Source organism: Phaethon aethereus (assembly GCF_964289735.1).
Source record: "Phaethon aethereus genome assembly, chromosome: 12".
Classification (NCBI taxonomy): domain Eukaryota; kingdom Metazoa; phylum Chordata; class Aves; order Phaethontiformes; family Phaethontidae; genus Phaethon; species Phaethon aethereus.
The window spans coordinates 20,392,835-20,411,166 of NC_138588.1; the positions used below are offsets into that span (position 1 = coordinate 20,392,835).

General features: G+C 39.7%; 1 protein-coding gene across 1 annotated transcript in view; it reads right to left on the reverse strand.

The window, feature by feature from the left end:
- The window catches only part of ETFA (electron transfer flavoprotein subunit alpha), a gene marked incomplete at its 5' end in the record, with an annotated part of 33,303 nt that extends 16,886 nt beyond the window's left edge, over positions 1-16,417 (reverse strand). The window contains 9 exons of the mRNA XM_082005109.1: positions 447-529; positions 1,577-1,641; positions 2,472-2,577; positions 3,816-3,926; positions 5,123-5,222; positions 6,757-6,839; positions 6,940-7,021; positions 8,904-9,053; positions 16,379-16,417. Coding sequence (XP_081861235.1) covers positions 447-529; positions 1,577-1,641; positions 2,472-2,577; positions 3,816-3,926; positions 5,123-5,222; positions 6,757-6,839; positions 6,940-7,021; positions 8,904-9,053; positions 16,379-16,417 — 819 coding nt within the window. The remainder of the gene's footprint in view (positions 1-446; positions 530-1,576; positions 1,642-2,471; positions 2,578-3,815; positions 3,927-5,122; positions 5,223-6,756; positions 6,840-6,939; positions 7,022-8,903; positions 9,054-16,378) is intronic.
- Positions 16,418-18,332: the final 1,915 nt, after the last annotated feature.

Below are 18,332 nucleotides of genomic sequence, written 5' to 3' on the forward strand. Positions count from 1 at the left end.
TTACCAAAACTTAAAAACCACCACCAGTAAAAAAAAAAAAAACCACCAACCAACCAAACGCCCACACCTCCCAGAGATCAAGCTACACATCAATATAATTTCAAGTCTATGTTGGCAATGACACCTTTCAGCATACCAGCGATGGCTATGAGAAAACTAAAAAACGTTCAGCACAGGCAACTATGAAAAACACCAGCACGCGAAGCCCCTGACAAAACCGTCTGCAGAACACTTCTGATTGACCCAAAGGAAGAGACTCACATGACAGCTTGCTGCTGTAGTTTTTGCTAACGCATGGTTAAGTGACAATATCACACTGGGCATACAAAGATTTTTCCTGTGAGGCTCAATATGCAGACTTAGCTCATATCTAAGCATTTGCTTTGAAGGAAAATGCATGCTAGAAAATATCACAGCTCTTTTATGAGAGATATTTCCATACTTACTGGTGCTACTATTTTGCCCGTCTGTCCAACTTGCATGTCATTAGGAACGAAGCCAGCATCAACAGCTGCACGGGAAGCTCCAACTAGTTGAAAGAAAAGATTTCCAGTGTTTTCTTTTAAAATATTAGCGAGCCAAATTTATATCACCATAAAAGCACATGTATTTTACTGAAGAGTCCCACACCCTAAGGGCACGTATTTAGAAACTCCCCTCTTAAGAGCTCTTATAGTAATCCCTCTCTATACCACTGGCTGAAACTTCCAAATACTAAGTGCTAATGCACTTCATAAGCAACAGGAAATCCTTACTCCCAGCACCAAAGGGCCATATATTTAAACCCGAGGATTTCAGTCTGGCATATTTCCATTATTTGCTCTTGTTGCTTTGTCAAAAGAGAATTTTCCCATAAATGCCTTCCCATAATGTTCCTCCAAGTTTGAATAGAACACATGTGCCATCTTACATTGCTGTGGAGCTCAAAAGTCAGGCGTACTAAAGAAAAATACCAAAGTAAACTTGAAAATGCCACATGGACATTTAGTTAGTGAAGCCACCAATTTAGAAACAAAGCTATTCATGTAAAACTATAAATCTATTATTACATGTGAAATCTAAAACTAATGTAGTTAAAATAGTAACGCAAACAGTTCCTCGTCCTCCCCCAAGCTTTAGAGTATTTTGCTGAAACACTGAACACGTCAGCTTTCTCCCACTAATACAAAAGCACAGCAATAAGACAGGGCCACTCAAACTACAAGAACTGTGAAAGGCATTCTGTAAAGGAGTAGTATACAGGGACATATGAAGAAAATACAGGCTCTTCAAAGTGAGCCAACACCATTTTTTAATTTATACAACTTCATTTTTTGTTTGTGAGCTTGCATTCTGGAGATTTGAGAAGGACAGGGAGTATTACAGTTTAGTATTTTGCTTCACACATGGCCATTTAAATCCACAGTTGTCCACAACGACAAGACAAAACTTTATCTACAACTGAACTAACAGGATTTTCAGAATTTATTTGATAGAAACATGAAAATAAAAGACTTAAGATGAACACTGTTTTTAATGTGACCTTTTAAAATATAATAACCAGAGTTAAAAAAAAAAAAGAGGAAAACAAGTTTACCTGCAGCATGTAATTGATCCGCAAGATCATATAACAACTTAAAATTTTCACCGCTCTTCAAGCCTCTCCCTTAAAAATTAAGAATAAAAAAGATGACGAAAGAAGAACATAATACACTAAGGTTTTTTTATTGCCTAGATAAACTTTCTGTACAAGTATTTGCGTTTGCAAAGACACAAATATACACTTGCACAGGGTACTTTTGGGTTATCTTACCTAACAATACTGGTATTCAGGAGTTACTATTTGGAGATATAGCTTTTGTCTTTGTGATTAATACTATTATTTCAGATGTATAAACAAACACCATCCCATCTAGTTTACTTCCTGCCTACAGCGCTATCAAGATCATTCTCTGAAATCAGGGAAACAGGATTTTTTTACTAATTTGTGCTCCCTCTGCTGGCTTTGGGTACAAAACTCTGTAGTGGGATAACTAAGGAATCATTTTTTGGCCGTAGGCATACAGTAAAAAAAAAAAAAAAAAATCAGTCCATCACTTTATACCTGAAGAACAGAATACAAACATAGTGATTTTTTTAAAATCGTTAAAGCCATTACATAATAATGTTTAGACTGCCTGTAACGATTAGCAATGATTTTAAATATGACAAATTTGGATCTAAAAACACTTCATATTGCTTTAATTTTAAAGGGACTCGCCAAATATGACAATGCTCTTGAAAAGCCTACTAGCATATGTTAAGCTCATGTTTTGCCTCTTCACGAAACATACACGTTGAGCGCATTCCCACTAGCATCTATGTCATATTTCAGAATTGCATCGTAAGATTTTTTTTTAATGTATTACATAATAGTGTTCTGCTACAGATATTATTTAATCAAGATGTACCATTACTTAAATGCAATATGACATAGTTTTAGTATTATCTACTTACCACCCGAAACGACCACTTTTGCACTAGTAAGCTCCGGTCGATCGCTTTTTGTCAACTTCTGCTCAATCCATTCAGATAGACCCACAGGCGGTGGAGGGGTTACTGCACTCATCAGATGAAGAGAAAACACCGCAAGAAAAAGGACAAAGCATGTATTTTGAACCTTTTCAATCTGAGTTTAAACTTAAGTTCATTCTATAACCAACTCTACCACAAGCTTTTAACCATTATCAGTTAATTGCTCTAAGGCTCCGAGTTGCTAGCCTCTCCCATTAGCTGCGTTTAGATAACCCATAGTACTAGCTGCACAAATGCTGCACTACAATGAAGGTCTGTTGTGTAAGTAATACATTGATATCAACCCAGCGTAAGCGTGGTTCTTATTAAGACAGGCAATCAAGTCAACTAAGCAGAATGACAGTGCAATATGCTAATCTTAAGTATCAAGTAGCATTTGTTTCCTAACATCCCCAGACATCAGGAAATACAGGACGGTTCAGGGGCAGGTACTAAGCCACCCAGAAAGATGCGAGTACTGGGATGTGCACGCACACGCACACAGCCTGTTACTAATGATTGCCTCTGCTGGATTTACAGCACATTCATAGAAAGGCCCACAGCAAAAAACTGTAGAGGTGATCAAACACTGGAACAGGCTGCCCAGTGGTGTTTAGTCTCCATCCGTGGAGATACTCAAAGCCTGACCGGACACAGTCCCGGGCAACCTGCTCCAGCTGCCCCTGCCTGAGCAGGGGGGTTGGACTAGATGATCTCAAGAGGTCCCTTCCAACCTCAACTGCTTTGTGATTCTGTGACTGGATTTCTCTATCATCAAAGCTACACAGGCTTCATTAAAGTAGTAATTTAAACTGATTTAGTTAAAATTGATAGAAAACAATGATTTGGTGTTCTCAAACCTATTTAAACTGCACTAAGTTAGCTAGACACTGTAATGACCTATTTCAATTGAAATACAATGAATTAAACCAGAACTGTGAATAGCCAGCCACTTTGATTTTTGCCCAATCTTACTTTCAAAACCAATCTGACTATTAAAGCAGCTGTAACTTTAAATACGGGGAAGTTTCAAGATTGCAGTGGCAGAGGTTTAAGCAGCAGGTGAAACAGGGACAGATAATCTCTGTTTCTGGTGGAAGAGAAAGTAAAGAGAAAGCCCTTACCAGACATCACTAAAAAGCGCAAGTACCTATATTAAAAGCATAAAGCTAAGACTATGACAGTCAGTTTGCTTTAACAAATACTTGTGCAAAACATCACTGTGCAGTGGGCAAAACTAACTCCATTACATGAAATGGCAAAATAACAGAACAAATACTCACACTTTTCTAAACTGGCACTACCACCACTTGTTGGTGCAGCCTCAAAAGAAGTTCCCCGTACGGTAAATACTTTAATCGCTTCATCACACTGCACAGTGCAAAGAATATTTCCTAAAAAAAAAAAAGGGTCACATTTTTACAGAAGATAATATCAGATATTAACTTTGTTTCTAAAAAGCATGCTCTATCAGAAACACGTTAGCAGTTCTACTAGAATAGGCAACACTCAGGAAGTTACTTTCCAAAACTGCAGTTTTAGATGCCCAAAACTCGAAACCTAGGCACTTAATATCTGTAGATTACAAATATTTTAATTTACTTTTTTCCTCCATGTTTCTCAAGTATGACAATAAATCCTCTTTTTAAAGGATACAGAACATTGAAATCATCCCTTACGAATGACCTTTTAAATTTCAAAAGAGAAAAAAACCTTGAAAGTGTCATTCTTAAACACAAACAGTGTCTATAATTCAAAGTAGATCTTCTATCCTGTTACATGAAGACAAGGAGGCCTGCTCCCAGTTGCCCATCCCAATGTGTGGGATTGTGCTTCTTCTCAATAACATAGAATATAAAGTATTCACTTCACCCTGGAGGCTGCAGGGAAGACTACAAGAGAAAAAACTGCTGCAACACTATCTATTCATAAAAAAAAGTCATCTTGAAACTGTGAATTACTGGGAAGCAACTTAAAAGTGCAACACAAAACCCACATTCTGGTAATGTAACTTGAAATGTGTGGTACAGTCTTGTACAATAAAATTAAGAAACACATGCTAATGAGCTCATATCTAAATTAAAACACAGGGCCAGACAAGCATTAGAGAAACAAGACTGAAAAAAGAACTGTAAGTTAAGTCAATTAAATATTGTAAATAATTAGTTCAATGTCTTCATAACTAGGAAAAATAACCCTGTGGTATCTGAAATCAGAACTAATGCCTAATGCTAGTCATATTAAATAAAGATGGACAATTAACTTAATGTTTTACATTTTACAAAATCTGATCAGAAGTACATTAACAAAGAAATGCAGTATGTATAAAGGAGATTACCAAATTCTACTAATTCAAGTGATAGACCTGGTTTCTAACTGATAGTACCAAAGTTGTTGGGATTACTTGCTTTCTCACACATGGAGCATCATGTCCACCCCTAAGTTTCATTTTCATGAACCACAGCAATTCAGATTGTAAAGTGAAAATTCCTATTGTATTCCAAGGTTCTAACAACAGGATTATGTAGAAGAGTTATCAGTATTGGGTCCTTTATTGCACAAATACCACATACCTTTTGCGATTACTCACCTGCATAGATAGTTCTCACAAAAGTGTCTGGTGACTGAATTTCAATAATGTCAGAAACAGGGGCAACATCAAGTTTGCCAGCCACTCTGGGAATAAGATTCTAGAAGTTAAAGATCAAAAGTTAGCAAAGTTAATGCTAAGTAAAATGCACACGGTCAGTAAAAAAACACCTGCTGTCCCGATTTCAACTTCATAGAATGTTGTCTGTAAGCAAAAAGGCACATGCAACTATAAGGTTGTGGGTTTGGTGGTTTTTTGGTTGGGTTTTTTGGGGTTTTGGGTTTTTTTTTTTGTTTTTTTTTTTTTTTTTTTTTTAGGGCTACTAATGTAGCTTTAGCAGCCAAATAAAATTCCATTATTGTAATAACATTAGAAATTTTATGAGACTTACAGTAAGTAAACCCTTAATTCAATATCTTAAATTAGGAAGCTTATTTGCTTCAATAGTTTAAAACTGAATACAGATACGATTTACTCAGAAATTAGACAATTATGGACTGCTGACCTCATAGCACTTCAAGGGAAAAAAACCCCCCATTTTTGGAAGCTAGACACCAGAGATAATAGGAAAAAAATCCCTGCACTCTCCCCCCCACCAAGCAAAAAAAAAAAAATTTTAAAATTAGTATTAAAGTATATATTCTCTTGCTCTGAAATTGACTCTAGGAAACTACCTAGCACCTTTAGGAATGGGAAGGAGGATAAAAAGGGCAACATATATCATGAAGAAATTAATGATAGCAAGAGCTTTGCTTGCTTTTTGTGTCCACTGTCCCCCCCAATCCGGTAGAACACCAAGGGCCCAGTTCTGAAATTTTTACTCACATTAAACACGTAAATATGGAAGCACCAGCTTTAAAGCAAAAGCTATTAACCTTTACTGAGGCACAGCAGAACAAAAGTAAAAAGAAAAAATAAGACTTTAAAAAACTCTAAGACTTAAGGTGTGCAAAGACTTCTTTTAGCATTATTACAAGTATACAGATTGATATTGATTAGAAGTGAAAGTAGTCAGATGAAAGGCTGTTGTCATTATTCATCCCACACTGGCAAGATTTCTGAAGTATCCTTTTTCTCTAATCTAGCTGCATCACAACGTTGACCAGATTCTTAGTACTGAGGCTCGCCCTGTACTTAAAAACACACTCCTTAAAAATCAAGTTTTGCAAAATCGTACTTTCATTAAAAAACATCTTGGCTAGGACTTGAATCTGTGTTATCTGACATTTCAATTTCCATGATTTACATCAGAGATGCAATTCTCCCCCTTAAAAAAACTTTGCTTCCTATAGGTCTGCAGACTCACATTTTTCATCTCAATTTACTGTACTTTTCCTTACAATTTTCATAACGCTTTCAGATCACTTAATCTATTTTGTGTTATCGCACATTTTGCCTTGTGTACATAGAACTAGCTGGTTACCACTAAATATTCCTTCTACGCTGTTCCTTTGTCCAGGTCAGCCCATAATAAACTCAGACATGAATCAGTCCTTAGGTGAACCACTGTAACATTTTTTTAAAACTCAATACTGTCCATGGCTGACCTCACTCAGGCATTTGATTCACATCCTTACATACAATAGTCTGTCTCTTTTCTATGAGAAATTTTTGAGGCACTTTTATCTACTTACCTTCCCAAAGGCAGATGCTCCAGCGCAAATGTGGGTGTAATTAAATTTTTTATGAGTTTCCAAAATCAAGGGAGTCAGCTCCTCTGAAGATAAAAATATATTGCTCAAAATTTACAACTATCTTATTTTTAATCCCACATATAAATATCATTTCTTTTGTCAATAAATAAGAATAACTCTCACCTGCTAAAAATCCCTTGTACACATCATGCTGAGCCACCAGAACTTTTGCAACACCCTGCACTTTGCTGAGTTCTTGTGCTACCTATGATTACAAATGAATTATTATTAGTTTGTATCATAACAGCACATGGAGGCTCCAGCTAATGCTACAGCCCCATGGCAGCTGGCACCATAAACAAATAAAAAGAGATAGTCCCTGCTGCAAAGCGCTTACAGCCTATAGATTAGTTAAAACTGCAGCACAGAAGTACGTGTTTTTCAAGATCGGAACGAACCTGATGGAACAAAATACACATCTTCTGACTCGCAGCACAGTGCCTTATGGGATAACGAAAATAAGCTTTGTGAGCAAGAAAACTACAAAGCAAATCAAACATAGGAAAGCCTGCCCTCCTGTAAGCAGCATTACACAACGATCTCATGATTTATTACAACAGCCGCTAACAATCACACTTGAGGATTATCGCTCAGTATTCTGATATAATCATCAAGAAACCAATCCTACTTTCTTTTACATCGGTCAATCTCTATTGCACAAGCATACAACGCAAATACAAATGTACAGCACTGGTACGATCGTTGTCCAGATTTTAGAAGCAATCCTTTGTTTGCAGCTATTTGCCTACTGATGCGACGTATATTTTCAATTGTATATTTATGCATTTTTTCCGTTAAGTTTGCAGAAGTGAAGTTTAAATGATAAAAGGGTTGTTGCAGATCAGAGAGAAGAGGACTGACAGCAGTGTCTGGAGACCACATGCATCGTCCCAAAACTAGCGTAGTTTTACCGACTTTGCTGAGTATCAGTTTACCCTCAAAAATTAACAAGAGGAAATAAACAAAAATTCCCTAATAGCTGCAAGAGAGTATCTGTTTGAGTAACTGGCTCTTTTGTCCTATCAATATGGATCCTTAGAAAGAAGCTTAAAAAACCCCCAAACCTTCATTTCCTATATTTTTCCCTAGCAGGACATACATTGCCGAACAGACACCATATACTTAGTATTAAAAACCAACCAAACAAAACATTCCCAATCATTTTTCTACTATGCAAGTGCCAAAACAGAAGGAAACTCAAAGACAGACATAACAGGCAAAATTGTTTTTTTTTAATTTTATTTTCTTGATCTAGATAAATATTTGCTTCCAGGTCTCCGCTTTGAACACCTGATTCTCAGCTAGAATCAGTCTTCAGCAGCCAGTGAACTTTCTCCACCTATTTGTGAATTAGCTGCCGCAAGTATGCCTCCCGCATGAGATACTACATATTACTTTCGGAGTAACAATTGATAAACAATAGCCTAGTATGAAAAACACTAGGCATAATTATCTGTACTTTTACTGTTCACACAAGATTACATCATGTTGGAATAAGAGCGTCACTAATGTACTAACAATATTGGCTCTAGGTTTTGCACATCAAAATTAGACTAATACAACAGCTAACACACACGAAACTTTTTTGAGACATGAGCTAAACTATAAAGTCAAGACGCACTATTTTCAGAATTTTAGGTTGCAAACACACTCTCGCTATGCTACTAGTAGTCGACTAGTAAAAGCATGATGCTCAGAAGCCCTGTTTGTCGCTGTGCTGTTTCATTTCTGCTAGTTTGCATTTGAACAGTGCAAGCTTCTTTCCAGGTTCTTAGCACTTCAATATTTGTCTTTCAAACTTCACAGGGAAATGCTGTTTTAGAAGTTAACTGGTCTTCAGTCCTACAAAAATTTGCTTGCGTAAGCTTATAACAACCGATATTGATATTCTTCCTTGCAAAATGAAGTCTATACCATATTTTCACTTCAGAAGAGCAGCAGTTCAAATGCAGGACATTTCCAGCAGATTAGCAATTCTGGGCCCAGTTCCTCTTCACTACAGATTATTTTTCAGGCTGACCAAGATGCTATCAAGTATTGTTTCACTGCATTTGTTATGTGATTCATGTGAAAACAGCATTTCCTACCTTGTCACAGCTGGTACCAGCTACTAAACAAGAAACTTCCCCTCCAAGACGTTTTGCCGCAGTGACAGTATTCAGTGTAATGGGTGTAAGAGTCTCATTGTTGTGTTCTGCTATGACTAACGTACTCTGAAACCTCCGGAGCAGCAATGCCTTTAAAGAAAGAAAAAGAGAGAGAGAGGAGTTTGATACTTAGGAACAGTTGTTTTACTTAAATGCTAAGAGCATCCAATGCTTTACATAAAGTTACCAATTATACAAACTGTAAACCATTGCTGTCAAACAAAATAATAAAAATTATCTAGATTTAGCCTAAGTAGGCAGAATACATAACATGTTTAAAAAAAAGATATAAACTTGCTTGACTTCAGCTTATCGTGCCTTACACAGTGCTGTGTTTAAAAGAAAACCTCCATAAGAGAATAGTGAACAATATTAAGAAACACGTTTTCATACATTACAGTCAAGCTGAGATGATCAACTCAATCAAGTACTAAGGTACTTCACTCTTTAAGAAGAGTGAAGATTAGACCCGCAAGACTCAGACACAAGGAAATCAAGGTTAGCAAATAAATATGTACTTGGTTTTGTTTGCTTGTTTGTTTACTGTAGGTTTTAGGCAAAATCTAGCTACAGAACTCACTTTTTAAATTAGTTATGTATAAAGGCAATATTGTACGCAGCCAGGGCTCACAGCCTGAAAACACACTGTTGAACAGCAGAGACTTCTTTTTTTTCTATTCTCCTTTAAAACATTTGGCACTCGACCACTTCAGTCTACCACAACTTAATGGTCCTTAAATAATAATTTTGACCAATTCACCATCCACTCATAGACACTAACTTCTAAAGCAAAAAAAAAAAAAAAAAAAGGAGGGGGGCAAAGAATTGCCATGAAACCAAACCAAAATATTCTAAGCTCCGAGACTCCCCCCTCTAATTTTCAGGTGAACCTGGAAAAAGCATTATTCCTCCCAAACTAATACTAGGGTAGGGAGACGGTTCGGGGTGGGAACAGGAATATTATCCTTCAAGGCTTTGTTTTATCCTGTGTGAAGCCTAAATTAAGACTTGAGTTACGATCAATGTAATATGGAACACATGGAACACAAAATATATTCATTATTATGACCAAAGCACAAATACTAACACAATGCTAAAGACTGCACAGCTAAATATTACTTTTTGAAACATATATTGTGACCCCATGTCCCCTCACACCAAATAGGCACTTAACCACCATGTAAACTAGAAGAAAAAAACCTTTGAAAATCTAAGCTAAAATTTGAATAAGGACTTCAACAACACAAAGCCTACCAACACGCTAAACTTCTCACAAAGAAAGCAAATCCCGAGGACTTCCCTGAAGCTAATCACAGTGTAAAAATACAAATACAAATACAAGTTTTTGCAGAATCAGGACTGTAATTTGTCATTTCAATTAAAACAATAAGGATTCTTGTAGAAGCGCTCTGCATTTCATCTTTTACGCTTAAGGTTACTTGTTACGATTAAAGATTCTAAGATCATTTGAAGCCTATTGCCAGTAACAAAATATTTATTGCCAATATAGATCAGACACCATATTTTTGATTATGTTTCATACATCATTTGCAATAAAAGTTATGAGATTTTAGTCACCGTTTGAAGAATAAATCCATACTTTTGTGGCAAAGCGCCCACTTTTCCAATGATTTATAGTAGTGACATGGGGTAAAGTGGACTGTCCTCCTGAAAGATTCTTAAGTTTTCAAGTTTCCAAAGGGAACCGCAGACTCTTTAAAGATTTCTTTAATAAAGAGCCTGGCTTGGCTCTAAGAAGCATGCATTTTAAACACACACTTAATTCCGACTATATTACGATCTTTTCCCTAAATAAGTACTGCACCACCAGAACAGCTCTACATCATTCTGTCAAACGATTCTAGAACAAACTGAGAATTTTCTTTTTTAAAAGCCAGAAAGAAGAGGAGCAATGGATGTTGCTTGAGCAGACTGGATACTACAGCATTAACCAGGTATTACTTCTAAACTAATAATCACACATTTTATATTTGTGGGAACTGCACATTGGAAGGTCACTTTATGCCTACATGTATGACAGGAACGCAAAGACATGAACAGATTTTAAATAAATTTAAAAGTCACATTCTATATCTTGGGTAAAAATCTTGGATGACAAACAAGACTCCTAGGCAAGTCTGAATTTTAATATACTAACACATGTAGAATCTTTTTTTAATTAAAACCAAAACAAAAACAAACTGACTTTTGTTATAACAAAGATTCTGCAGTAAAACCAGAGGGTAATTCATTCAGTCACATAGGATCCTGAGAACTGAGAATCTGCAATGAGTAAATGAAGAGGACAGGTAGTTATATTTTGATGAAGTGACTTGTCCAGCTGCACATGTGCAAGAACAGCCCATTATTTCACTGATGTATTTTCTCCACCTGTACTTGAGCAGGATGTCTAGTTTCAAGCCTAGATAAAAAAAACAAAGGTCAGGTATAAATCTAACCAGCTGGCAGCACGGATAAAAAGCACAAGAAAGAAGACACACCAAAGAGCCAAACTATTGAAAACAACGCCTTGAGAGGGAACAGCACTCGGCGCTTGTGCCACAGAAGGCTCCTGGTGAAAACCAAGCTCTGGAAAAATGAGGCTATCCAAAGAAATCAATTACAGTTAAACAGCCTACAAACTTGGGCAATCGAATGGCTTCTCAAGCATGCCAGTAGATTATGAACGCATCTGCCAGCAACCAGTAGAACTGGCAATTTATTTCAGCTAGGTTTAGATACAAACCTAAGCTAGGCACCTATTTTCCCTCTACGGCAGAAACATCTACATTTCCTCTCTAGTGGAAACTCCAGTGATTCAGTTTATACTAAAAAAAACTTTTACGAAGGAAAACCGGCTGGAGTTTCCAGCTCCCCCTCCTCCCCTCTTTCGCCAGCATTTACTGCAGAGCAAACCTGACCTCTGACTTCCAGATATCTATAAATTGGTTAAGATTAACCGAGATGCGCAGTGATGATTACATCATCAATTACGCCACTCACAAAGTACCAAAGGATTCGCTGACTCTATCTTAAGTTTCTCCAAAGCACCTGAGAAATGCAGCTATGTTTTCCAAGCAGAATGTAAAAATTTAAGCATAACATACAAATTTCTAGACTTCAGACAAAATAACTGAGACTACTCACTACTACTGCCCCAGCCAAATGCTACAAATCCAGATGTGCCCAGTGCATGTGCACAGATTAAACCCATGCACGAGGCAAACACCCCATACATCCACACTCATTCAATCTGTATAGGTGATCTGCTCTTCACAGCAACACCAATGCAAACTGAATGTATTGTGGTCTTTCAGCACATAGAAAGGTCACCTGAACAGCACACAAGTAAGCGCAGCACTTCTTAAATATGGATTTGCTGCTTATATGCTACAAAAAATATGTATTAACAGCTGGAAAATCCCAGACAAAAGTGTTGTAAATCTTTGGTTGCTGCTTGGTGAGACCGATGAGCAGACACATATTAAAGGCCTCCACAATCAACAGTTGATAGCTAACTTGCCTGCAGCCTGCTCCAAGGACACTCGTTGCAATGCAGAAATTATGAAAACGTCTCTGAAAGTAAACTCACATGGCAGACAGAGGAACAAACAATGGGACTGCCAAAAAGTCCTTCCAGAAACGCAAGAACTTCAGCAGGTACATTCTACGTGGCCCCACACTCCAAATATGCTTGAATATAAGATAGGTTGTTGCGAACTTCACCCAGGAAACTGAAGTTTGCCTCCCAGCCTCTTCAGAGGAACTGCTGGAAGTTTTGGGAACTAAACCAAAATAGAAATTCACAAAGCAAAAGCACCTAACGACTGGATCCACAAAGGTATCTCTAGAGCTGATTTTCCTAGCTGTAAAAGCAAACTGGCCAGAAATTAAAATTTTAAAACTGCTGAATAGGAATTATGTATCTCATGGAGACCCATTACCACTGGGCAAAATTCCCAAGAATTGACTCCAGGACTAGGAATTGGGATATTACTAAAGAAAATGGCTACATTCCTATACAACCAAAAAAATGCCTAATTCTATTAATAGACCATCTTGTAGCTGCAAAACTTAAAAAAAAAAAGGAAAAAATATTTGGGAAGCTCAGGGAGAGGAGGGAGCTCTAGCAACAAAGCTTATACTTCTCCTAGAACCTCTGTACAGATCTGGCTACAGAAGAGATCTAAGCAACAGCTATTTAACTCCAGGAAACACTAACTAGAAAGACAACATTAAAGGTACATGAACTGAAAAGGAGCTGTAACTGCAGCAAAGAACAGCAAAAGAAATAAAGAAAACACCTATAAAAAGGATTTATTTAGAAATCTCAATAAAGACTTAAATGAAAGAGGAATTGAAGCAAGCAATAGAAGGGTGTAATACAGAAGAAGCTTCTCCAGATATATCCCACGCAAACCATTAATAAAAATCAAAGCAACAAAGCCATCTTGAAATACAGACAACACTACTGAAAGTGAACTCAAGGTAAATGAATACATTTTAAAAGTTAACAGTCTGAGCTTAGCTATGACAATTGAAAGATACATACAAAATATTCCCTCAGACTACAAATGTAGCCCAATACTTTCTGGGCTAGCGATTCAGACTATTAAACTTATTTATCTGAACTATCTCAGGCTAAAAAAAAAAACAAAACCAAAAAGAAATCCACACACGCATCATGAGATATATATGACTGAAATAAAATCCACCATTTACAGAAACACAACGGAAAGGTCTAAACTAATCGACAGGAACTCCAAAACTCAACAGCTGTGAAAACTGGCTCCCCTCCCAAAACACTGTAAAGGCAAAATAAAAGTAACTTCTCAATATTGCTAAAAATGAAGCAAGTGACATTTCGCTTTATTCAAAAGCTATTATATGGTAAAATGCTACCCTACAAAGTAAGAAAGAAAATGTGACCACCTTCACATGAAGGTCCCAACAGCTTCATAAGAACATGTCAATTATTTTGTTTATGACAACTCTAAAGCATTCTTGCTTTCAAAAAAAACATATTGCACAAGGAAATGCAACTTTTATTCTATCTGGACCTTTAAAACAACAGCAGAACGCCGAAATATTATACAAAGCAAAACAGTTTTCTTAAGAAACAAAGCACCACAATGTCCTTCGCTCTTCTACTCTATTGCTAGGAGTTTTTTGAGGGAGCAGGGAGTTAGATGCGAGGGAGACCAAGAGATTAATTTATAACTTGAAACGGTCAAGACCAGCACGTCATGACTATCCTTAGGATAAATTCTAACTCCAACACAGGTTGAATGACAACTGGATACAAAATTAAAGGCATTGGTTTTAATCCACCTACAATCAACTTGTCCCCAAACTGCTGTGTAATGTCATATAAGAAGAAAAAAAGAAAAAACGCACAACATTGTGAATAGGGAAAAAGGCAGACGCTTGCTTATCAGATAAAAACGATAAAGAACAGACCATGTTAAGGGAATACATTATCTGTTTGTTGTTTCATAAAGGTAGGAATGTGTGACCTCAAAATGCCTTTTAATTAAAAGTCTGCGAGACAATCCTGATGATCACAATTCTGTATCACTACACTTTTGAAAGGAACCTCAAAAGCTCATACAAAGCTATCCTCCATCAGATGCTAAGCAACCATATCTATGTTATTTCCAACATATTTGTCTAGCTTATTGTGTGTAATGGTGAGGACTCCTAGGCAACCTATTCCATAAGCTTCCTATCCTTTCAACTAGAACGGATTTCTTAATGTCTGTCTTACCTCTTCACAGCTATCTTAAATAGCTTTCTTGCACTCTAAGCCAACTATTATTTTACTACCCGTGGATCGGTGAAATGACTTATTCCCATCTCTGCACCAATTTTTTGGGTACTTGGAGTCCCATACTCCTCCTCAGTCCTCCCATCTTTAAGTTGTGCAACTCGAACCTTTCCTTGTTGCTCATACTTTACAGGTCTCTCGCTTCCTGTTTTTCTCTAGACTCTACTCACTCTTGAACTGCATGAGCATTAGCAGTGCTGAACTGGAGTTTACTTTGCTTCTCTTGCAGACTACATTGTTACCCGCACACTGAAGATGCACACAATGTTTTATTTGCTTTACTTCATAAATTTATGACTTTAGTTGCCTATGGCTGAAAAAGGAGCTGACCTCGTATTTCCAGCACATGAAACTGAACTGTGTAGTGATCATGAGAGTAAAGCATTATTTACACAGCAGTACCATATGTTCTAGAGGCTCTGGAGATCATAAAGGCCTTTGCTCTGGAAAGCCTACAGCCTTAACAATAACTGAAAGATGTCCATGATTACAGAAGTTATAACTTTTAGATTAACTAAATCACATATGTCCTGGTCTACCTTTGCTCTTCTTTTAAGCCATTCTTAGTACCTGAAACCAATTAATATATCCATAATTCCTATTCTACAGCTGTAGAGAGCTGTAACACCTGTAAAAGCCTTGGAGAGCTCAAAAAGAAATCTGTGAGATTTACAGCTCTTTTAGAAGGGCTATTTACATGCAGTTCTAGTGGATAGAGTCTCCTGGTGCATGCTGCGAGATCAAACAGATATTCATGGACATTTCATGAATCATCTACTCCAACTAACCTTGAGTTCACCTAGTTAAATTTGGTAACATAGCCACCGTGACCCACCAAGCAGCAAATGGCCTCCAAAAGCCGAGCACTCCTCCCAGCTGCGCAATATGAAGATCAATATGGTAGAGCAACAAGTGTTTCACATTAGCTTCATCCACAGATTGTGATCATTAAAGCAATCACATTTCTGCACAGCTGAGTTTCATGTGACTGAGAAACACTGTATTAACCTCCCAAAAGCCCAGAAAGCCTCTCCTTGAGCCACAAATTTACTTCTAACATTGTTACAGTTTGCAAGAACGAACTCCAAGAGTCTTTCCCAACTGTAAGGAAAGTACTCCGGCACCTCAGATAGTCCTATACGAGGGTGGATGAGAGCGGGCACTCGGACAAATTTAAGGCTTTCCTTACGACTATATTATCTCTTCATATAGGACAACAGTCCTCAACTCTTGCGTGCAGTGAGCACTGGAAAAGGCCTCTTAAACACCCAGCATCTGCTCAGAAACTTTATTTTTCAGAGCTAGGGCGTGAAAGAGAAGCGGAGTCCAGCGGAGGAGTTCGGCGGCGCCTCTCGCTCGCCCCCCGGACACCCCCGTCGGCCAGCGCTGCCGGGCAGGCCGACTGCGGAGCTCAGCCCCGCGCCCCGCCCCGCGGCACCTCTGCCCCACTGGGCACCGGGCCCACACGGCAGCGGCGGAGAGAAGGCAACCGACCCCTCGGCACCCCGCGTCGAGAGCCGCGGCGGAGCAGACCGCCCCGCAGCCAAAGGGGCGCGCGTGCTTCCCGCCGCCCCCAGCCCACACTCACCGCCCGCCGCAGGCGCTGCGCCGCGACCGCCCGCAACATGGTTCCACCGCCCCGGCCCCGCGCCGCTCTCGCGAGAGCCGCGCCCCGCCCCGCCACCTCATTGGCCAGAACGGCGGGCCAATGGGTAACGACAGACCAATGGGCAGCGGCAGAGAGTGTGCGTGCGCGTGTCCCAATGCCGGCCGAGGGGCGCTCGCGGTGGCCGTTGGGGCGGCTCGTGCGGGACCGTTGAGGAGGGCGCGATCGCAAAGCAGCAGCACGCGGGGCGGTTCGTTACTGTGGGCAGCAGAGAAACAGGACACATCAACACCGGAACGCGCTGCTGCAGGGGCGGGGCGGGGGAGTTCGCCTCGGGGGACCTCGCCGTGCACACCTGACTGTCCCACAGCCCCGCCCCCGGCGGGCAGCTCGCCCTCGCTGAGCGGGCGGGACCCGAAGGCGGAGCAGAACTGCTTCACAGGCAAGGGTGCAGGTGGAGCGCCTCGGGGGGGGGGAAACGGGCACCAGGCCCCCTAGCAGCACGTGCGCCTTCCTGCCCAAACTGGCTCCTCACCGCTACGGGCCTTCTCCAGCTCCTTTTTTTTCCTTTTACCCCTGCACCATTTCTGCAAAGAGTTAAAGCCTTTCAAGGAGAAGGAAACAACAGGAAGCAGAGTTATGCATGCAAATGCCTATGCTCCAGCCCAAATCCTATCCCAAGCCAATAAAAATGTGCCTTGCAAAGAAAAAGAAGGGAAAAATCTCCCTTTGCAGCTGTGCAGCCAGTAGACATCTGGGAGGTCACGGCCACCACGGGCAGGCTCCCAGCCCCGACCCTGGGGGCATGCCCAGGCCTAGGGCTGCCGAAGCATTGCCAGAGCCCCTCGGCCATGCCGCTCACAGCATTAGACACACAGCAAGAGCAAAGGAGATAATGTGGGGACAGAGCATGTAGCACCAGAGAGGCCAGACATCACAGTGCTTTCCAAATATCACGACCCACCAGTTGTCCAAATGGCGGACAGAGACCAGTCAGGTAACATCAGCCCAGGATGGCATTCCCTCGCTAGGACAGATTCACGGCTGCCTCACCCACTCCCCTGTGCTCAGCCCTGCAACAGCACTGCAGAATAGCTCATTTGCTCTGAATAATTTATAGATTTTTTTTATTATTAGTTATTATCCTGATCTCTCAGAATCAAGGCAAGACATTTTGTGCCTGCCCCTTCCACAGCACTAGGGTGCCCCAGGGGCTAGGCCTCACTGTTTTTTTTCCACACCTCTGGATTTTTGTCCAGGTGGCAAGGAGACAGATTTAAAAAAAAAAAAAAAAAATCAATGAAGCAAAATGTCCCAGGCCAAATTCACTGCTAAAGTATGTGCTGTGGCTCTCTGAAAACCTGGCATCCTGGAGAAGCTGGTAGGAGCTGCCATGCTGGAGTGACCAGTAGTCCGACAGCCCAGGAGCCCCGAATGCATGTGGATTTGGGACATTCCCAGCTGACTTCCCATCCCGGAAATTGCTAGATAGCAAGCCACGAATGCAGTTTGTTTCTTCCTTCCCATCCTGAAGTGGTTTAGAGAAAAAAAAAAAAAAACAAACAACAACCCTGAACAATTATGGCCATTGCACTGTTCTTCCAAGGATAAGCGGTGATCTGCAGCATGTCAGTGATTCGTTCTGCATTTCTGAGGCACCCCGTAGAAAAGCAAAAGGCAAATTGATCAAAAAGGCTCTTTGGCTTTGCCACAGCCTTGGCACAGGATCACCTCTAAAATTTATTCTGCCACATGATTTTCACATCAGATGCCAAAAAGTACTACCGCTTTCCAGCAAAAGCTAACCAGGTCCAGTAATGCAAGCATCTGAATGGACAATTTACTCCGTCTCAAATCTCAAATGCCTCTATAATAGAAGAAAAGCAGCTGTACTGCATATTCCAGCTTCCTGGCCCCAGAGCCCTACCTAAACTCC